The sequence below is a fragment of the Oreochromis aureus genome, linkage group 7 (assembly GCF_013358895.1).
Source record: "Oreochromis aureus strain Israel breed Guangdong linkage group 7, ZZ_aureus, whole genome shotgun sequence".
NCBI lineage: Eukaryota > Metazoa > Chordata > Actinopteri > Cichliformes > Cichlidae > Oreochromis > Oreochromis aureus.
In genome coordinates, this window is record NC_052948.1 from 53,282,265 (window position 1) to 53,304,685 (window position 22,421).

General features: G+C 37.9%; 1 protein-coding gene across 1 annotated transcript; it reads right to left on the reverse strand.

The window, feature by feature from the left end:
• Nucleotides 1-7,350: 7,350 nt before the first annotated feature.
• Nucleotides 7,351-10,341, reverse strand: s100z (S100 calcium binding protein Z). The gene is made up of 4 exons (XM_031734372.2): nt 10,290-10,341; nt 9,993-10,136; nt 9,714-9,889; nt 7,351-8,202 (listed from the first exon to the last, which is right to left on the reverse strand). Exons 3-4 carry the CDS (start codon nt 9,852-9,854, stop codon nt 8,047-8,049), a joined length of 297 nt encoding a protein of 98 aa, XP_031590232.1. The 5' UTR covers nt 9,855-9,889; nt 9,993-10,136; nt 10,290-10,341; the 3' UTR covers nt 7,351-8,046.
• Between the last annotated feature and the right edge of the window lie 12,080 nt (nt 10,342-22,421).

Sequence of the window (22,421 nt, forward strand, 5' to 3'; positions counted from 1 at the left end):
AAGGCCTGAATCACACAAACCAATGGGGCGACCTGTGATTAAAGGCCTGAAGGTGTATTATCATTGAGAGACATGTGCAGGCACAAGCTGGTGATGAACGACTGCCCAAGACTTTATAGCCAACAACTGTATGTGTGTATGAGTGTGTGTGTGTGTGTAACAGCGTAGTGTACTGTATTAATAAGCCACACTGGTGGTCTTTTACTTATCTTATTTGTATAGTGTGGGAGAAGGTATGGATACAAAACAGATGTGCAGCTGCTGCTATTGCTGGCTAAATAATACCCCTATATTTATATTTTGTGAATATCAATGAAGAAAACTGTCACCTGTGCAACAGTGTGCTTCACAAAGGTGTTGATCTTAATAGTTTGTGGATTCAAAAGCAGTGAGTGGCAAGACCATTAGGATCTCAGATGCTTCACACCAGAAAATCCTTTTTGTTAAAGCCTGTGTGTTACACGTTTTTCAAATTGCAAAAGTGTACGTTACACTGACTGTACCATCATTATCGATTATGTTTATATGCTTGAAAATGTGTTCTGTTGAACTGTGTTACTAAATCAAGCAGCTTCTTATGTATTCTCTCTGTGCTCAGTGATGTAGTTAATGAACAAGCCTGATGATGCATGTACTCCATGACACAAAGACTCTAAGACAACATGTTGTATTGGCTATTTCCTGTCCTGTGCGTACAGTATGATAGACATTGAATCGTCAATCAAAGCTTTGCAGCAGCCACATCACGTTCTTTATATAAAGCCGTAGTTTAGTTCAAATGTTCCTCATGTGTGTGTTTTGGACTCACAGGTTGCTTTTGATGCTGTCAGTCATCCTGAACTCCTCTGTTATTCTACAGAAAATTAAGCTTGACATTTGAATCTGGCCTTTCTCAGTGAAGATTATTAATTATTTGTCGATCACTCAACAGGAGATTAGAGCAGATACAGGCACTCAATATTTTGAGTGCAGTGCATCTCAAAATATCACAGCTGCATAATCACGAAGCCACTTTTCAGCAATATTTTTTGCTTTTATAATATCCTGTATTGCATTAAATCTTTACAAGAAATTCAAGACTTTTGTATCTTATACATACACACATTTCGGTTACACACATTGTGGATCTTGAACCACAGTATGGCATGATGAGGTACTAAAAGTGTTTCTTACATTTCCATACAGGTTTGGAATTAAACATTATACATTTAACAGACCCACAATTCCTTAGCATCTGTTATAGATGAACATTTTATGGACACATTAGCACTATTTTGAAGTCCGGAGTACTTCTCCTGGTCGTGTAGTTTCTTCAAACCACAGTAATATTGGAGTTCAGGAAGTGTCCTCTTATTTAACAAATGACCCCAAATACATTGTAGCTCAGTGACACAGAACATGCTCAGTTGGCTGCCAAAGGTCACTACTTACTGAAAGACGTAAAGTAATAAGACAGGCAGGTACCAGCAGTCGTCTTTGGGTCACATATCAAATCCAATTAAAAATGATCTTTGATATTAAATATAATTTTTACTGAAAATGATATTTGCTGATCTTCACTGACAATACTCCAAAGAGTCCATATGTCTGTTTTGACAAATGACATTAATGATTAATTTATGTCCTTTGTCCCTCTTTGGGGGGATACTCCCACTGGGTTTAAATCTGGGACTCTCGGCCATTTGACCTTAGAACTGAAGAAGCTTCTCGGATGAGAGGTGAAACGTCTTCAAGCAACTTAAAGAGGTCCAGACGCTTTTCTTTGCAAATTCCTTTGACTACGATGACCTGGATGACTGAGAACCTTCACAGACATTAATTTATGTGCTTAATTAATCATTAATGACCTTACTGTAATTAGAAAGGCCTCCTGGGAAGTTTAGCTCAAACCCGTCTTGAAGCAGTTTCAGTTTAAAATCTCAGCATCAGTTTAGCAAATTCTTGACTAAAACAATTTCAAATCTCATTTCTGTTCATTTTGACTAAAAAAGTATTTTCAGTGAAGAACTGCACCAGTAAGTGACACAAAGACCAACAGAACTGGACTATCAGTGAGAGACAGATCAGGCCATACATGTTCCAGCAGGGGCAGCAGGAAAGTGTTTTTTCTATTGTCCTCTTGTCATTCTCTGATGAGCACACCACTTTCCCAGATAAAGCAATCTGTTGTAGAAAGTCTGTCCCCTTATTTGTTACTAAGCAACACCAATATGTGTTTAAAGTAAATATTAATTTGTTCTTTACAAAAACAAAAAAACAAACAAAAAAACCCCTGTCATTTTCATTTTCTGGCTGAGTCACAGGGGAGGCTGACCAAGCAAACATGACCAGACTTCATAAATGAAGCTAACTATACCATTTTAATAAAAATACATTATCATCATACATTAAGTACAAGGTTAGTACACAAAGACAGCATGCTTTATTCCCCTAAATACAATCTAATAATCTGTTTTTACTGGATTATTTTGCTACAGCTTCCTGATTTGACAAGTATAGAAAGCCTGTCTTGTTTTACCTCATATTGCTCAATAAATATATTCAGATTCATTCAGAATTATAGTTCAATGCAAGTGTCTTCTGATTCATCAGTGAAATCCTAACCTGCAGAGAACTCATTACATGCTATTACAGATATTTCAGCAGACTGTGGAAGGATTCAGGTTCAGCTTCATGTCCTCCTGAATTACAGCAGGCTACTTACCCCTCATGTGTGGTGTCCTTTCCACAACCGAGTTCTCATTTTCTTGATTCACCTAGTTATACGAGCACCAAGAAACCAAATGCAAAACACAAGCATCTAGTCATTTTTATAAATCTGTGGTAGTGGGAAATAAAACATCATGAATTTTTAACAGAAAACAACTTGGACCTTCTTTATATTTGCAAAAAAAAAAAAAAAAAAAAAGATTAAAGAAAAAAAAGTGAGCCACAGTTTGCAGGTGGGTCAGAAGTGGGTGGGTGGGGTCACAAGCCACAAGCTTGTGTATTCCCACTGATATTCCCAGGCCCAATAATAGGGATGTTGCTTCAAGAAGAGTGCCTGGTGTAATACCCTGTGCCAAACCATGGATTTTATTGTTAACCTCAAAGAAAATCTATTGAATCATGTTGCCTTGATATTTTGAGTTTTCTTAGACTTTGAATTTAGTTTCTGTCATATATAAATAAAATGTTGCTACTAATAGCACACAGTCAGTATTAGCAAATAAAAAGAAATCTCTAAAAGGGGATTATATATTATATTTAAATTATCTTCTCTTATCAATTTATGTCTCATTATTACAATATTTCTTTACAGACGTAGAGAACAAATGATTTCAAATTTAAATGCTCTCTTCACAACGTTTTAAATGCTGATGAGAAAATTAAGAAACTGAAAGCATTACACACACACTCACAAACACAGGTCACTCCTAATGAGGAGTTCTGACACGAACGGTGACGCACAGAGTGACGAAAAGGGGGAGCGGACAGCATGTGGGAGATAAGGGCTCGAGGCATATTTTAAAGACGTCACAGGTAGCAGCTACATTTGGATGGCTGACACTTGGAGTGAGGAGAAACTGTCCCAAAAAGCTACAACTGTGCTAAACTCAGCCAATAGAAATCCTAATTTTTGTGCCATATGCATATGTTTGGTAAAACAGAAAATACTAATGTGTTTCCAGTTTTATCTAGAGTTTTATAAACAACAACAAAATGTGTTCAGAGAATGAGTCTTGTACTTTTGCCAATAATACTAATAATATTTCACCAGTTGATATCCCATTATCTCTCTCTTCGAAGTGTCGAAAACACTCTTGTTTTTTATTGTCACATCTTTCTTTTTAACAATTGTTTTAATTTTTTTTCTTTTTTGTTTTCTCCATCCTCTTACATTATATTAGGAATAGATTAAATTATGCTTTTTGGAATGATACTTTTTTAAACAAATAAGAAAATTACTAAATCATGCAAAATTTCTGCTTTAAAAATCTCTTTCTAGTAATGTCTTTGTGATAGAAATATGCATTTGTGCTTTAGGTGCAACCGCTTTTATGTTAACAATTTCTCAGTTGCCCCATATAATTTGGATACATTTCCTCCCACAATAGCTGAATGAATACACTGACACAGGACACGAAGATCTGATCACGCCTGATGACTCAAACTTTGTGTGATGGGTAGGTTTTTTTGCTCTGCTAGAAGCCAGTTCCTGAACATGACGCTCACAGGAAATAAAGAGACAATCACATGAACATTCGGAAGAGGTTTGTGAAAGTGGAGGGCAATCAGACGAGTGAGAATATAAATATCCACATTTAAAAATTATCAAATGACACTTAGAATTGATTGCAACCTTTTAAAAATTGAACAAAACGCATAATTACGGCATGGCATCTTCCCATGGGGTGATTATCCTGCTCGATTACAGCCAATCACAGACAAATTGCATTGTCGTGGTGAGGGTTTGTGCAAGCACCATCTGCTCACATAAAAGCATCAGACTTGCCTCTGGATTTTGTTTCAGTAATTTTGTCCACATCACAGCTGAGAATATCACTGCAAATTAACTGTCTAGTTAGGTATTTTGGGAAATGGGCTGAGAGCAAGAGCGAAAGAGAGAGAGAAAGAGAGGAAAACCCTTCAGTGTACACTTTTGTCCTTCCCAAGGTGAGAAAAATCTGCATTTCTGCTTGAGGGGAGGTTGTATCTGTGTGTTTGGCTGATCCAGCTGGACCCAACTTGGGATCACCATGCGTCATAAAGACACAGTCATTTCCCAAAAGTACAGCCTTTCTGATTCATAAAGTTGAATTAGATTTTTTATAGCTGTAGAAAGCATATTTACTCAGGTAGAAACTCGTGCTAGAGTATTTCAGTTTTATGCTAATTTAAACCATTTGCTTGACCGGATTCAGTTTGTATGCGTGTTATACTGTGGCGTGTCCAGCGGGGTGGCCTGGGGGGGCACAGGCCACCCCCCCAACCAGACTGGCCACCCCAGGTGCCACCCCAAAGCGAAAACAATAAAAGTCAATGAAATATCAAATATACGATTATGTTTTCACAGTGAAGCTCAGATATCCGAGTGTAAGTGAATGCAGCATCGGCTTCTGCGCTATGAGCATCATGTTAGCAAAGGTAGGAGAGCCAAGCATGAAAGACAGCACCGCAGAAAACAGTTTTTCGGCGAAAGATTAACAGGTTAACATAGCTGGACTGGCCATCGGGCATACCGGGCATTTGCCCGGTGGGCTGATGACTTTTTTTTTTTTTTTTTGTAACGGCATGAACAATGAGAGGTGGTGGATTGGAGGTGGAGCTGGCCGATGTGTAAAAATAACTCAGTTGTTTGGTGGTGGCTATGGTGTAGCTTCCACAGATTCAGTAACATTAGCAAGTGGTGGAGGCCAGCTGGTGCATGACACAAACGGGAGGCAGGAGGAGAGACCCGAGGCAGCCGCCAGTCCGCGTGTCAGGTGAACTGAACTTCAGGTAAAAAGTTATGACCTGCAGTCTATCTGAGTCAGATATAAACCAAGTTTAGGTGGAGTTTATTTTTGTTGTGCTGACTGTTTACAGTCAGTTACAGTAACTCGTACTGCGTACTAGCTAGCATGACGGAGTTTCTGTACAACTGGGTGGGTGCTGTGATGTTACTGATAGTGAACTTTATTTTATTCATAAGGTTAGTTAGTAGAGTTGCCAACGGCTCCTTAAAAAATGGAATGGTCCCTCATTCAGAGAAAATATTACACGTTTCATATTGAGCTAGAGAGACGCAGTTTGTCCCGTACTTTAGCTAGAATGAAAAAAAGACACAAAGCTGGAGTTATTCTGTGTCTTTGCTGCACAGCTGGCTCTTCTTCTCTCATTCTCTCCCCTCCCTCTCCTGTTGCTACTTCAATCATGAAACTGATCAATGATCAGCTGATCGGCTTTTCTCTCTTGTTTGTTTATTGCCCACTTTGCGCCAGAAAGAGGAAACCGGCGGATGTCGCACTAAACAACAGCAGCACGTTTAAGCTTGATCAGCTGTTGTTAGAATTTATTTAATATTAATTTCTAGTATCAGCTGATGTTTGCTGGAGCCACAGCTGTAAAGCTGCTGGTCATGATGTCGGTTTGGATACGTGGTGAGAGGGAACAGGTGATGGAGAAACAGGTTTACCTTTTAGGTCACATGAATGAGTTGAAGGGAAGTTATGAACTGTTTCTGAGAGACAAATAACACCAGGATCCTTTTCTAGCAAAGTTATGCCAGGGGCCAGGTAGGGCATTAACAGGAGAAGGGGGCACAAAGAAATACTTTTCTTTCTTATTCTCATTTAAAATGTCTAGCTGTTATTAAATAACTATCTGAATCTGAATCAGAAAACATATGTGCACTATATGTCAGTAAAAATACTATGCAAATATTGCTGTCCTTGAATGCTGAATAAACACTGACAAAGCACTGATTGTATCTTTTCTACTTCATCAGTGCAGTATCTAAAAACTTTGCACCGTAGTGGTTAAAATCTCATTCTAATAAGAGTTAAAAGCGCATTCGGTTATTAGGTTTATAGGGTTATTGAATTATGGTTAACAGTTGGTAGAATTTTTTTTTTAACATTATCTGCAAATTACATCTGCCACCCTTCTCCAAATCTGTGCCCCTACCTGGCCCCCCCAACAAAAATTTTCTAGACACGCCACTGGTGTTATATACAACTGCACTGCACTAAACTGCACTCCATCTGTGTAGTCTTCCTTTATGTCCTTAACGGGCCAGGATCAGAACAGTTATTTCAATTCAAAATTGGATAGAAATTGAAACAAAGTTAATCCAGTTGTGCCACAATAAAGAGCTGATAACCCCTCAGCTTTGTATTGTGAGCCTTTGGAGAGGTGTGGGTTCACTGCAACCTTGAAATTGTATATTAAGTATTTAACATTAACAGCTATCGTTAAATGCCTGATGCTTTTCACATATATTAATAAAACCAATTACCTGTTTTCTTATGATACAATTTTTGGTACAGTAGTGCATTTACTATAATAGTAATTTTATACTGTAACAATTTACTGTTTTAATGGAGTTTTAATGCACTGTAAGCTTTACAGTGCATTAAAACTCCGTCAGATTACATCATTTAATTGTTTTCACAAGGAAGATTGTGAAATTTCTTCCATTTTAATCAATTTATTAGTGTGTGTAATAAAAAATAACACCTTTACTTTTGCACCTTAGAATTGTTTACTTTTACTTAAGTAATGTTTTGAATGCAAGACTTGTGCAAGACAGTGGATCAGCACAAAATAAGTCACACAGGATAGATTTACATTTATTAAGTGCATTTACATTTAACATGATGTCTCCAAGAATCTTTAGTAAGTTTGATGCCGAAGTCAAATCTTGTTCAAAAGTGCACAAAATACCACACATGGCATATCGCAGTGAGACATTTATTACTGTCACAGGGGAACACTTGGCTAAATCACTGTGGGCCTGCGTATTTTTCTACGACTCTAACTTTGTACCAGGAAAAGGTATTTCCCCTTAGGGAATGGAGGCTAAGAGTAAATGCGAAACCATTCATTGCATCATCAAGATATTAAATAAACATATGACCTTTAAAACTGAGCAAGTGGGAGAGTCAACTGGGACATCTGTTGGAACAAAATCTTGTAAGGATTTAGGAAAGGTTTTTAGATGACCACATTATCGTTTTTAAGGAAAATGCCTCTGAATGAATCAACAGTAAGTTATTCTATTCTTTCTTTTGCAGACTAAACTAAAAGAAAAGCAGTTACACATTTATGCACAAAGGTTTGGATGAAACACTTCCATACACAAAAACCCAACAATAACAACACCATGGAGGGCTTAAGGAAAGGGCTTTTCTAGTTATATATATATAACAAAAAAATAAAATAATTTGTAAAAATTGTTTAACAGCTCCAGTCTGTAAATTGTTACGTTTACATCTACAAATGACAATCCTATGTTCTGGGAAAACTACGACACAATTCAGCTTCAGCTTAAAATGTGGATGGACATTGGGGTTTTTTGGACACCTATTTCTTTTTCTTCTGTTGCTCTTGGAAGAAGTCATTGCAGGCAACAGTCAGAGCTGCCACCAACACAACAAACTCATTGAAATCCACCTCGTTGTCCTTGTTAGAGTCCAGGTCATTCATGATTTTCTCCACCAGCATGGGATCTTTCTGAGACTGAAAACAAAACACAAACAGATAGTGATTCAACAAATATGCAATCGGACTGATTATGTCTTTGTGGCTCTTGTAATGCCTTGTAATGATTTTCCCATAAAACAAACTTGTTACCAATATTATTGACTTCTTAGCCAAATACCTTCAACACTTCTAAGCTTCCGGTAATACTGCAGAAAATGTGACTGTTCCTCTTGGTTGATATTGACTGAAGGCAAAACCCCATGTCCGGTGAAGAGCAGAGTGATGCTGCCACTAAATGACCCGTGAGCCTCAGCTAATCAAATGCGACATTTATTACTTTGCTCATTTCCTCCATGACTGAGAAACAAGACGTTTTTCTAATTCATCCTCTAATCTCCAAGGCACCGGTGATCTTTCTGTCGTGGCACTAAAGTCAGCATTTCTCAGAAGGTTAAAATTAAAATCCTCACTGGGGGTTTATTTAGATTAGAAAAAATATCACCACAGCAGTTGTGCATTTTCTCATGTAGTTTCAATTTAAATTTGGTCTGAAAAGCTCAAAGCTACGTTAAAATACAGAGTCACCTTGAGTGAGAGTAAAAATCGACAGTAGACATGAACATGAAAAATGCAAGACTAACAGCAGCATGTTTTATCAGTAAATAAACCTAACAATCCTAATCAAGAGCACACTTAATTTGAATTTTGTATTACTTTTTAAAATTCTATCAATTCTATCAAGACAGAACATGTAGTAGTAAGTACTGTATCATGCTTCGGCTGTCAAGTGTCAAAGTTTCCTGTTGGCAGAAACTCAGGGTGAACGCCACTGTGTCTATTCTCAGAGGTGACTATAGCCCACAGGGATGTGATGACATCACGAGGGTGTCTATATTTGGAGGTGATATGGGTCACTGATGATGATGATGATGATGTGTGAGCACCTGAGGCCTCCCACCCACATGAAGGGGGACGGACAGTAACAAGAAAGATATCTGAAGGCATCAGGTTTTAGACCTTGGCTGTTTTGTTGATGCTGTGGTCTCAATCATTTGAAATTGCAGGCTTGTACGCACTGCTATCACACAGACTCAGGGGCAGGGATTTATCTCAAATGACCTTATCTATCTCTCTCCCCGCATCATTTATTTGCCATGGTGGTTTCATGTGAGAGCCACAAGCAGTTACACTTTGACAGCAAGAAAGCAATCAATGAAAAAACAATTTCCTCCAACAAGGTCAGGATGTTACATCATTTGAACACGTCACTCTTAAGATTGACTTTTAAGTGAATAAGACAACAGCAAATCATCCTTCAAAGTTTTCAAGATCCATAAGCCAATTAATGTAATTACTATTGGTCATTATGGATCAGTTAATGAAATGCACAGTCATACTTCAGCACACCAGGATGTTCCCATTAATTTAAATCCGTACAGGGATTGTGCTTCCTTTTGAAAATTCTGCATGACATCAGATCTTTGTCTAAATGCCCAACAGATAAAACAAACAACAAAATAATCATTGCATTTAAACATCAGCCTTACCGTGAGGAAGTCAGTGAGCTCACTGTTCAAGAGTTCCTTCAGCTCGCCCTTGTTGAGCTTGTATTTATCTCCATCGTTCCCCGAGTAATTGTAGAAAACTGTCATCAGTGCATCCATTGCACTCTCAAGCTGGCTTGGCATTTTGCTGGAGAGATTAAAGGTGTGCTTGCAGTTTCCTGAAAAATAATGTAAAACAAATAATACAAAAATACACATGCACACACACACACATGAAAAAGCATTACAACAACTATTAGCTCATAACAGTGGTGTTCCTACCTGGTTAGAGTCCTGCAAAAATGAAATCACAGACTCTTCTGAATGGCTTGTTTATCAGGAAGTCAGAGGATGCAACGTGGGATAATTAATTCCACAGGTGAGACGCCCATGGTAACAGTTCTTTCCAGGTCTTAATCAGTGTAGCTAAGTGAAAAACAAACCATGTATCATGGGTATTCATCAAATCCTGAGCCAGACGTGAGCTTTGACGCATGTGTAACTTAATATATCCCTGAAGTGAGTTCAGTACTGTGCAATATACTTCATTAGAGACAGAATAGGTTAAGACTTGCCTACCTGCTCTGATGTGTTACTCATAAAAGGTCAGCATGGAGATACTACTTAGAGCAGGTGCTTTCTGATCATAACAATGATAAATGAACATGAAGCATCTCATGGCTTTTATGCCTAACCTTTAAATATTCATTCATTCCTTTTATTTATGCATTTGCATTTTCTAAGGCATTAGGCATTGGTCTTTCAGCTGGATTAGCTACGAATGTTTACACAATGAAAGATACAACTTTTGCCCAGTTGCAACTAGACACACTTTGTTGTAAAATTTGCAAAAGTTCTTCAGCCTTTCTGGACATTGGTGTTTTTTTCATTCACTTTTAGTCTAGTCCTTCTGCCTAACCAAAAAACCCAGGGCTAACCAAAAAACCCAGCTCGAGAGCAGAGACCAAGACAGGATTATAGCTGTAATAAATACTTTTATTGCCTAGAATGGTTTGGGGCTCCATTTCAGTCAGTAGTGTTTGAGATTTTGTCAAAATTGATAGAATTCTGAAGAAATAAAAATACTCTCAGATTGTGTTCCACCATGCAATACCATCTGAAAAAATTCAGAAGCAAGAGCTTCATTTCACAGCATATCAGTCATACCAAATATACTGCCAATGCAGTAAAAGCATACCTGGATAGAAAAACACAAACTGAAAAACTATCTGTTATGGACTGATAGCAGTGTGGGAACATCTTGACAGCGAGTGAAACCAAATGCATGTTGACATGGAAAAAAAGGTTTGAGTGTCCTTCAAGAAGGCTATTCCTGAAGACTGCTTAAAGAAGAGTGTTAAAGTGTTAAAGAATAAAGTTGGCTATACCAGATATTTACTTCCAAGCTTTCAGGAACTGCAGAAATTCCTTTTTTGCCTTATATACTGAATTTCCATGTGTGGAGATGTTTCAGTAAAATGCTATACCTATTTTTCCATTTTCCTTGAAAAATATAAAGTGAAGTTCATTTGAAAGCTTCATTTCAAAGTGTGCAATATTATCCCATTTAATTTAGGTAAATGTATTTTCCTTCCTGTTGAATTGTCTTGATTTTCTAAGTTTATACAATGAAAGCTGCATTGAGTGACTTTGCCGCTTTTCTTCTTGTTCTCTCGGGTTGACCTTGCGATTCAAATGTTTTGATGTTCTCGTTCTTGGGTTTATTTTTAGTAACTGCAGCTTTCATCCTTTGTCATTCTGTGTCCCTCTCATACACAGTCGCCCCTCCTCTGTCACCGTGTCATAAATGAGAGAGGAGAATAACACTCTATTCAGCTCCGAGCCCTCGTGACAACACCTGAGAGATGTTCGTTGTCAGGTGTCCCTGCAACTTCTCTCCCACTTGCAGCCACTGTCACAAAGAAAATGACTTTCCATTTGTTAAGGTGATGAAATTGTTTCCTTCACAGCTGCTGTTAGTAATGCTGGGCAGAAGGTGCCCTGTAAAACCATAAACTGGCATTGCATCAAACACTGCAATATGTCTCATTATACAATTATCTTTCAATAAATACAAAATTCTTGTATTTTCCACAAGATAATCCATGTCTATCATGTACAACTAAACAGATGTAGAGTGAAGGTCTAAGCAACAGTCACTTTGATGAAATGATGTACATGATCACAATACTTATCGCTATAGGTCATTAAATGATCATTTCATTACCCTGTGATAAACCAGCAATCTTGTTGCTATTTGAAAATGAATTTAAAGACATGCTTGTCTCCTGCTTACTTGGCAGATGCTCTCCCACTTTAAATCCCCTCATGTACCCTATCATTTGCAGCAGATTAAAGATCACTACAAAGAGAATATATGTCTCCATTCTCTTTGCAGGTAAAATTTGACCTTTTCCATTGCAATACAGAAAACATGGCTTCAAAATAATAACTGTTTTCAGCACTAATAATGTCAGAAGTTATGCATTTAAATAAAAGGCTAAACTATCATTCTCAGTGAAGGGCGCCTAACATCTTTAATTGAGGAGATAGGAACTAATAGCTAAGATAAGAAGAAAATGTGTACAACATCTTGTGGATCAATTCAGAATACATAAAACTAGTTTAAGTATGATATTAATTATTACTATATGCATTTTTATATTTGCTCTGTAATAACAGACTGCATTTTACAGCATTTTACAGATGGTACACCTTTACAAATAGTCAATATAACCTGATTTGAACACATACTTCAGATTATTCTTGTTAATAAAGCTTGGCTTATATTATGTGAAAAAAAGAGTTTTCAGTGCACCAAGGCCAAGTCAGAAATTTACCAGTAAAGTCCTATAGGAGCATACTGGGTTTTTTTTTCCAGCTAAACCTATCACCCCCAAGTGACTATCAAAAATAATGTAGGTTTAAGGCACAAAGTATTTACTGTAATTGCAGACATGCCAGTGGAGAGTCAACGACATTTTGTTCTGTTTTATTGTCAGAAAGTATATGTAGTGTTATGTACTGTCAGTGTTGTTGACCCAGTGTTTTCAGTTTGGACTTTTGTCACAGTTTAGTTCTATTTCCTGTGTCAGCCGTGTTCTCACCTGTTTCCAGTCATCATCGTTATCCAGTCTATTTAAAGATGGAAGAAAAACCGTGTGAAAAAAGAAAAAAAGAAAAAATATCTGGACTATGAACAAAAGTTAGAAAAAAAATATAAAACAGAAGGAAACAGAAGGAAAGGCCCATCATCACTGACTAACATGTATAACTGTGAATCGAGGTTGCGTTTAGAAGACAAGCCGCTAGACCCAGAGAAAAAAAAAACTGATAAGGAATGAAGCAGAAGTGCAGAGGAAAAATTGTTTAATTCTTGAAAAACAGAGAAAAAGTATGAAGAGCTGAAGCAAAGTAAGGTATGCCTGGTGTCTCCAGAGAGATTAGAGGAGATCCCAAAATGCTAGTGGAAAAAAATGTTGTTGATCATTTTGAGAATAAAGTTGTAATTTTGAGATTAAAGACGAAATAGTATTTTGGGAAAGAAGCTGAAATATTGTTTTGAGAAAAAAAATTAGAAATGTTGAGATCACCTTTGTTTCTCAAAACAGTGCCATGTTTGCAATATCCTCTACAAAATGCCCTGTTTAGAGGAGTGTACATCATGATTTTACAGTATACTTACAGAACTTTAAATACGCTAAATTCCTTTAAGCATCAAAGCAATCTGGGAACTTTCAGTAGTTTATTTAAAGTTTTTCTTTAAATAAACTACTGAAGCCTGGAGTTCAACAACAATTTGTTCAAGGTCATCCGTCCATGCATTTTCATCAGCTTATTCAGTTCAGCATCACAGGGGTAGAGGGTCTGTGCCAGCTATCACAGGGTGGGAGAACAGGTCGCCAATCTGTCACAGGAGCAGATTACTTTAGACCACTCAGCAGAGAGACGTAAACTCAAAATCACAGCTTTAATAGCTGGCAAAATTTGAAGTAAACAAAACAATAAAAATACAAGACAGAAAGAAACTAACTGGTAAATGGAGATTCCTTAAGCTGGCAGCAGATTCCAGCTCGCCCCTCCTGTGGAGCATCTGTAGTGCCTCCTGCACAAACTGCTTCAGCCTAGTTCGGGATCCTAAGTTCAACATCTTCAAATCACAACCTGCCTGCCTGCCACTCTCCAGCATTGCCACTAACCTGCTCCCTGGAAAGGAAATATTGTACCTTTCTCAGAAGCCCCCATGGAAAAAGTAAGACTGTCATCCAACATAAATTCTATTAATCAACGCCCTGGAACCAATTAACCTTCTCCTCTCCTTCTCTTCAAGATCAGCCCCTGAGTTGCCTTGTTTTTCTCCCCTAACTGTCACCTTCTTAAAGATGATGACAGCATGGGAGCCCTACTGAATGAAGCTGCAACAGACTGGGAACAGGACCTTGCGTCGCTCCAGGATCTCTTTGGGGAACTGGTTATTTACACTAGTCTGTTCCTTTCAGCTCCCTGCCTCAATTCTTCGCCTGCTCCTTCTGCTTGAAATGGCTGAAGACTGTCTTCCATCATAGATTCTATTAATGTATGGCCTGGAACCCTGATTAACCTTCTCCTCTGCACAATCTCCTGCTGGCCCCCGAATTTCCTCAGTTTTTCCCCTCACTGTCACTTTCTTAAATAAAATTTCTGTTAACTCATCAGTTTACTGAGTCTTTTGAAATTTGGGTCCTGACTTCCTGACATTATGACAGTATTTTACTGCAAGTATTTCCTCTGCGTTCCCATTATTGGTTCTCAATTAAAATGATCCTAGCTTAGCCGTAATGTACAAATTATTATAATAGTTTACTGTGTGTCTGCATCCTGGAGCAGAGAAACATTCCCTGAGTCGTCTGCAAACTTGATTATATATCTGTCCTGGTAGAGACTCTGACACTCATTTTTATTAAGGACAAATAAACGTGGGGAAAGGACGCACCCTCACGTGGAAGATAAAAGTACATCTGATAAGATATTGTAGACTCTCACTTTCTGAGGTCTAGCCATTAAAAAAGCCAATAAGCCAAGAAATCAGATCTAAATCAAGATTAAATGTACTGATAAGACATCCTGCTAAAATATGGAGCTGGATACAAATAAAAACAGATGAAAAATCCATAAAAACAAACAGGAAAGGTTTTGTACACCATCCAGGTGCTTCACAACCATGTGGAGCAAGGTGCACACAGCTACCCCTCTACCTGTTCAGCGAATTGGGGGTCCATCCAAAAGTTCAGTTTTTACAAGTTTCTCGGATAATTTCATCACAGGGGAAGTCAAAGCAAAAGGCTTTGCAAAATCATTTAAAAATTAAGTGCTTTAACTTTAGGCACAGGTGCAATAGTCCTTCCAGATTTGAGGGATTCGGAAATCAAGAGACTTTAATAAATGAAGAGAAAAAAAATCCCAGCCAACTGCTCCACACAATTTCTTTATTTTATCTGGGCCTGCATCTTTCCTCTGTTTCACCCTCCTTCACTAAAATCATGAACAAAATCATTATAAAAAAAACTGTTCAAATAGTTTGTTGAAGGTTGATTTAGTTCTCCAGGACATGTTTACCGTGAAGGGACAATGCTGAAGAATTTCAGCAGGTAAATCCACCATGAGCTCCAGGCATCAGGGTCCCAAAGGAACAAAAGGGACTCTCGAAGTGCATCATGATCCATGATTCAAAGATCAATAATTATAAATTCATTTCACAATCTCGATTATTCTTCATATGTGTGTGGGGCTTTCACAAGCCCCAAGGATTAGTCAACACTAATACATATATTTCTTCATAAAAGACAAATGATTAAAGTGAGACGTTAGTTAAGTGTTATTGTCCAATAAAGGTAAATTATTCTTGAACTGGTACCTGTTATCCAACTCAAATCTGTAGGAGACAGTACCATCAGTAATGTTTCTAAACAATATTACCATTATCATTGAATGAGACCCTGAAGCACGCTGAATATTTTTGGAACATTTATTGTATCATTTGCCCTCTTCGGGGAAGGTGGGGCTAGTCTTGTCTAGGCTCAACTAAAGAAGCGGCAGAGTCGTTCTTCTGGAAAAACCCAAAGTGCTTTTTCTTCTTTTTCAGGCACAGTTCCTGCTGATCTTTGTTCTGTGCTATGAGGTTTGTCATGTCACTAAAACGTTATTCATGCTGCACCTCAAGTTTCTTACACCTTTTCCCCAGTTCTTCTAATTTTGTCTTGCTTTTCTTCATGTTTTTCTTTTGCAGTTCTTGATATTTTTCTTCCCGTACTTTCCTTCCCTCCTGCATGTGGTTGTTTGTTTGTTGTAGACTGCATGTCCTCATGTTTTTTTCTCTTGTCTTCTTTTTTTCTCCTGCATTTGAGTGTTTGTGTACTGGACTTTGTTATACAGTCCTTGCAAATGAGTGTTTTTGCTCACCGTTGCTTGGATTTTGCTCTGCATTTCTCTACATATCTTCTGCAGTTCTTGTTTCTCATCCTCAGTATTTCAAGATTTTTGTACTTTGCTGCATTGCAAAGCACTTGCAATTCAAAATCTTGTAGAACTTGTTGCATCTCTCTCTGCATCTCCTCCAGTTGTTCCTTCTCTTTTAGCAGTTGTGTATTTCTTTACAGCTGTTCCGTGGACGTCCAGGTGTTTTTGCCTTGCTGAGTTCACCAGTGCCTTCTTTATTTCTCAGGATGTACCAAACTGTAGATTTTGCCACTCCTGCTATTGTAGCAATTTCTCTGATGTTTTTTTTTTCTTTCTGTTTTTGCAGCTTAAGGATGGCTTGAACTCCTTTGAACACATTGTCTGTTAACAGCAAAATCTTCCTAATGAAAGCACCACACCTCAAATCAACTCCAGGCCTTTTATCTGCTTAACTGATAATGACATAACGAAGGAATTGCCCACAGCTGCCAGTGAAATAGCCTTTGAGTTTTACTTTGAGTACTTTTGGTCCATTTAAAAAAAGGGTGGCACTTGTTAAGGAACAGAAACTCCTTCATGCAATTTGAATGTGGATACCCTCAAATAAAAACAGAGAGTCTGCACATTATGTCCATGTCCATTATATAACTATATTTGAAATATGTTTCAGTGAACAGAGTTTTTAAAAAAAACTTGTGTCCTTGTCCAAATATATATGAATGTAAACGGTCAGTTTACTGTTGACAACTACTCTTTCAAAAGACTAAACAAATATCAGTAGTTATTAGACTTGCTGTACTTAGTGGCTGGTCTATGGGAGAGTGGGAGTGGAAATTGAGTACAGGGGAGCAAGACGACAGGTAAGAACAACTAAAAATATTTTTTTGACTTTGTCAGTTAGGGTGGACAAGGCTTAGAGTCAGGCCTTGAAATGAATTAAAATTTTGTCTGGGTCTTTGGTTGACTAATAAGCTAGAGTGAACGATTGCTGCCACCTGTGCTTTGAGGATTCTGACTGTTAGGATGACTTGTAGGTGTTGATTTATTTAAACTAATATAATCATCCTGCTGTACCCAGGTTTCTGCAATGCAGATTAGATCAATATGTTGATACATTATTAAATCATTTGCTAGCACAGAGAGACCTAATGCTTGATACTCCATATTTAATTGATTTACTCTTTGATGCAATGGTAATGGTAAATGGACTGATTCTTATATAGCGCTTTTCTACTCTCAGGGAGTACTCAAAGGGCTCTCTTCAGTTTAGGTAGTTGTAGTTATAATATTATGTCTTTGTGTATTTTTATACTAAATCCATTTTTTTATGATGATGTCTGTGATTATTTGGGGTTTGTCTTTTGAGTTTTGGTCCATGTATAGTGGGTCATCTCCTCATAAAATCAGGTTTTCCCCAGTAAGTTTTTCAATTATCTATGAAGCGCATGTTGTCTTTGGGACTCCACTCACACTGCCAACATGTGAAAATGTGGCTAAATGTGTCAATCTTGATCTGACTTGGAAGTGGACCAGACAAAAAACTACAGTCCAAGACTATTTTAGCAAAATTACATGCTGACTCAATGTTAATTTTAGTGATGCAGCCAGATGTTAATACTGCTGATGTGAATTACAGTCTTACCAAATCTATGCTTACTCTTAGCCAGCAGCTGCGGATTTCCTGCTCTGGCCCCAGGAATAGATCCCATTAAGGTTTCTGAAGACATTTTTCAGAACAGAGTGACCAATAACCAGGGGTTTTTTCCTCCACTGGTTTTTATTTTGTTATGACTCATACATGGTTGCCCAAATAAACAAATATACAATAACACTTTCAACAAACCTGCTTGAAGGACAAAATCATACGATGACACATTGACACATGGAATTAACCTCTAAATAAACATATTGATGCCTCCAGAATGATATTCAGTTCTTCTCCTTTGTTTGGCAATAAACTGACTGGAGGCTTTGCTTTCCACTCCAGCAGAATCTGTTACAGTGAATGTAAACCTTCACCTGAAGATGAGGCCAGACATTAATCTGTTGCTGCAGATGTAATCCATGTTTTCACTGGTGTCAACACATACTATCACACAGCCCCCAAGAGCAGTTACACAGAGAAAGGATGATAAAGAAAAGAAAAGATAGCCCTTCAAACTGCTCAGCCCTCAGGTGTTTCCAAGAGATTTGGTGTTGAAATTATTGTTCTGCGTATAATATTTACACAAATTCATCGATGCCAGCTTATCTACGTCAACTCCCTTTGAGTAAGGCATCAACCTTAAAGCTTTGTTTAAGTTTTCCCTAAACCTTTGTATTTGTTTCCATTTTTGAGTATTGCAAAGAGAAAAAAAGGACTTTTTTGCTTACTAATTTCTCTTACTAATTACTCATTTCCAATGCATTTATCATAATCTACATGACGACTAAAACACTCCATCCTTCTTGTAAATAATTCATACATTTATAATTCAGTAACCATTAAAAATCACTATAAAATGTTTAGTGAATAATTTTTACAAACTTTGTTCTAAAATGGTGCCATTTAGCTACACTGAGGTTGTGTTTTACTCCTCAGTGCAAGTATTAGCCCAAAACAGTGCTGGTACTGCTGTGGTTGTTGCTATTTGACTTGAGTTACATTAGGATCAGCGGCTTTTATCTATTTTATTTTATTGAACTTTTTGTCTTGATTTGTCTTTCGTTGGGCAAAAAAATCGAGGTTGCCCAAAATGTTGCAATGGTAAATGGCCTGTATTTGTATAGCGCTTTACTAGTCCCTAAGGACCCCAAAGCACTTTACACATTCAGTCATCCACCCATTAACACAGAAGATGGCAAGCTACATTGTAGCCACAGCCGCCCTGGGGCCTGACAGAGGCGAGGCTGCTGGACCCTGGCGCCACCAGGCCCTCTGACCACCACCAGTAGGCAACGGGTGAAGCATCTTGCCCAAGGACACAACGACCGAGACTTTCTAAGCTGGGGTTCGAACTGGCAACCTTCCGATTACAAGACGAACTGCCAACTCTTGAGCCACAATTGGATGTGGGATAATGTGGATAATGGGATGTATTCTATCTTTGCTGTGGTCTAATAAAAACAGGGATAAGAACCGGCTGGTAGTATGGCTGGATGTCATACTACCAGCCGGTTGTCATAAGTAGATATTTATATATGCAGGTTCAATTGGTGTGACTGTCTTTCTTCTCTTAACCTTCTCTTTGTTAAAAGCCGCAGGTAGGTTTCAAAGTGGCCAGATGCACAGCAACTGTGGACAGGCTAAAGGAGCTTAAATATATAGAACATGTGAATAGGATTTGTGGGGACAATAACGAATTTCAATGGCAGGGACAGTGGCTCATGCCAGCTAGTGTTTAATTTATCAACCCTGCTCTAATTATTCTATTTATGTTCATTTAACATTAAACTTTTTTAGTTTGATACATTCATGGACCCAGAGATGCTTTATAATTTCTATGTCAAAAGCTAATAGAAATTTCCTAAAACAAATAAGCCACTGTTGTGTTTTTTGTTTGTTTGTTTTGTTTTGTTTGTTTTTTGTCCATTATACACCAAGAATAAACGGGTCTTTCAACACTGATCCAAAAATGGTTTGTGATTAATTGTATCTGCTGAAAGTATTGATTACTATGTCACTAAAGCAACTATGGTAAGTAGAAGTTCTAGAAAGCTAAAGCTTTTGGTTGAGTTAGTTATACATCTTCACTCTGTGTTGTGCATCTTCTATGCTGTGTTTTCACTCCTGATTATGTTTATGCTACACAGTGCAATTCCTCATCCATTTGAGGAGGATTTCCTTTTAGTCATTGCTCTCTTGCACTATATTCTATGACTTCTCTGCTCAAGACTTGATGTTACTGCCCTCTATTGGCTGGTATAAAAAAGTGTGCTGATCACATAAAAAATGAACATTTTGTGCAATTGGACTCATGACGAAGTATTACGATGATCTTCTTAATATTTTTGAATTTTCTGTTATGTTCAGTGAGCCGCTAGGAGTTCATCATCATTTTGCTCTTTTTTATTATATGTTTCAGTATACACAGTAACATTACTGAAAAACTAAAATAGGAATTTATTTAATGCACTGCACTGTGTGTGGAAAAGTACAACCTTATCTTGCATCCACGTGAATAAACAAATCCACTGAAATAACTGATCGTCAGCAAGTGACCATAAAAGCAGACGTTTTAACAGTATGCTGCAGGGAACACATTAGTGTGGCGGTTAGCGTCATTGCCTTGTAGTGAAATGTGTTAAAATTCAAATAGAACACTACTTTCTGTGTTTTCATATTCACACTGTGCCATGGGTTCTCTCTGGGTCCTCCAGCTTCCTCCCACACTTTAATCATGATTCTAAATTGGCCGTAGGTGTGAAAATCTCTGTTGTGTCTTCTGTGATAGACCGGTGTATCCTGCTTTTCCTTTTGACAGCTGGGATAGGTTCTAGTGATCCTGAACTAGTAAGAAGATGGAGGTGTTGTACAAGGAACATGCAGCAGGCCGCATTTAAGAAAGAAAAAATAAAATATGAGAAAAAGTCTTATGGAATATGCAGTACATACAAAATAAATATTTCAGCAAGTCTTCCATTTACTTGACCTTGCTCTAAAAATACAAACTCTTAAGATTCTAGCCTAACTGCGGCCCTGAATTGGGTAAGTGGAAGAGGGTAGAAGGATGGCTTGTTTGGGAGAAGATTCTTCTTCTCTCTAAAAAGATCATAGAAGCATGGGTGATGTTTGCAAAGTTGCATCTGAAAAAAACTCTAGACTTCTGGACAAATGTCAGATGTCAGTTGATGATTTAGGCTTGTTTTGAAGCCATGACACTTGGGCACCTTGTAATCATTAAGTCAATCACAAACTCCTCTGTATACCAAAGTTTTAAAAATTTGAATGTGCCGTCTGTTCTGACAGCTAATACTTAAGTTGGAGTCATAAAGCAGAACAGTGATCCCAAGCATGGCAGCAAATGACAGCAGCTGAAATAAAAAGCATGTTACATGTTACTTTCAGCCAGTAAATACAGCTCATGACTGAACTCTGGAGAGATGTAAGCAGACTGGACTATGACAACATTCACATTTAACTCACGTAGTTGTTACAGAGTGGAGCTCTGTCCATTGGGACTGCAGGCAAACAGGCAGTTGACTCGTGCAGTTTAATCATTTTTCAGGTGATTTTTCAATCTTTATTGTCGAATAGGTGCAACCTGAAATGCAGTAAAGTAAAATATTTGAGATAATGGACAATTACAAGGAGTAAATAAATGTTTTCGTTCTACAATGCAACTGCTTTTCCAATGTCATCAATTTTATATGTTTTGTTATCTCATGCAAATACTTTTTTTTTTAAAATTTAGCCTTTGTAAAGCTACAAAATTTGTTTGTACAGGTCAAGATGTGTGCATTTTGATGGAGTTTAGTGAAACATTGTTGTTGAAGGCAGAAAACTGACCAAATGTATGCCTGCAGAAACCTATTAAAATCTCTGCTATGCAAAATTATTTTATCATACCATAGAAGCAAGATCTGTGGTCTCTGCCCCTTATGAATAATAGCATCATTTCTTTTCTGTAAACAAGCTGAAACTGAGCAACAAGCCAATTACTATTCAGCATCAGAAAGGAAGTGCTTTTGAATGCATGTCTCATTTGACAACTTTTCAGTGATTAATTACTGTTTTGGTTCTGATGTTGTGTGTATTGGTGTGTATGTGCATGTGCGTGTTCCCTGTCTAATGATTTGAGAGTGAGGGAGCAGAAAAATGAAAGGGCTGATTGTTAACATACAGTAGTGTAAATATCACTTGGTATGGTATAATTATTTTTTTTTTCTTTTTCTGGGAACATTAGGAGCTAAATGACATCGTCCCCGAGTCAAATTCTCAAGAAGACGGAAGCTCTCTCCATGATTTGGGTCAAAAATGAGAACTGTTGAGGCCCGGCTCCTGAGTCCTGGCTGCAGTCCTTGTGCCCATGAAAAAGGGCCTTTAAAGAGCGCCTTCTTTTAAAATGCACGGGGGTGGAGGGGATGGTGGAGGTGGGGCTTGAACATACATAAGAGGCTAAGACAGTCCACCAGTCCAATTTGGCACACCATCACCAGGCAATTTGCTGTCGCTTAACCTACACGAGGAAGCTTGGATCCCTCTTTTCATTCAGACCCTCTTTATCCTCTTTGGTTGCTTGTTAAAAACAATCCTATTGGATCAGCCATCTTTGGAAGAGAAACGCCATATTAATG

Bases quoted from the DNA above. Each gene is read 5' to 3' on its own strand.
- s100z (XM_031734372.2), bottom strand. From the start codon at position 9,854: ATGCCAAGCCAGCTTGAGAGTGCAATGGATGCACTGATGACAGTTTTC. The intron at 8,203-9,713 runs GTAAGGCTGATG...TTTTGTTTTCAG, and splicing joins AGCTCACTGACTTCCTCACG to TCTCAGAAAGATCCCATGCT.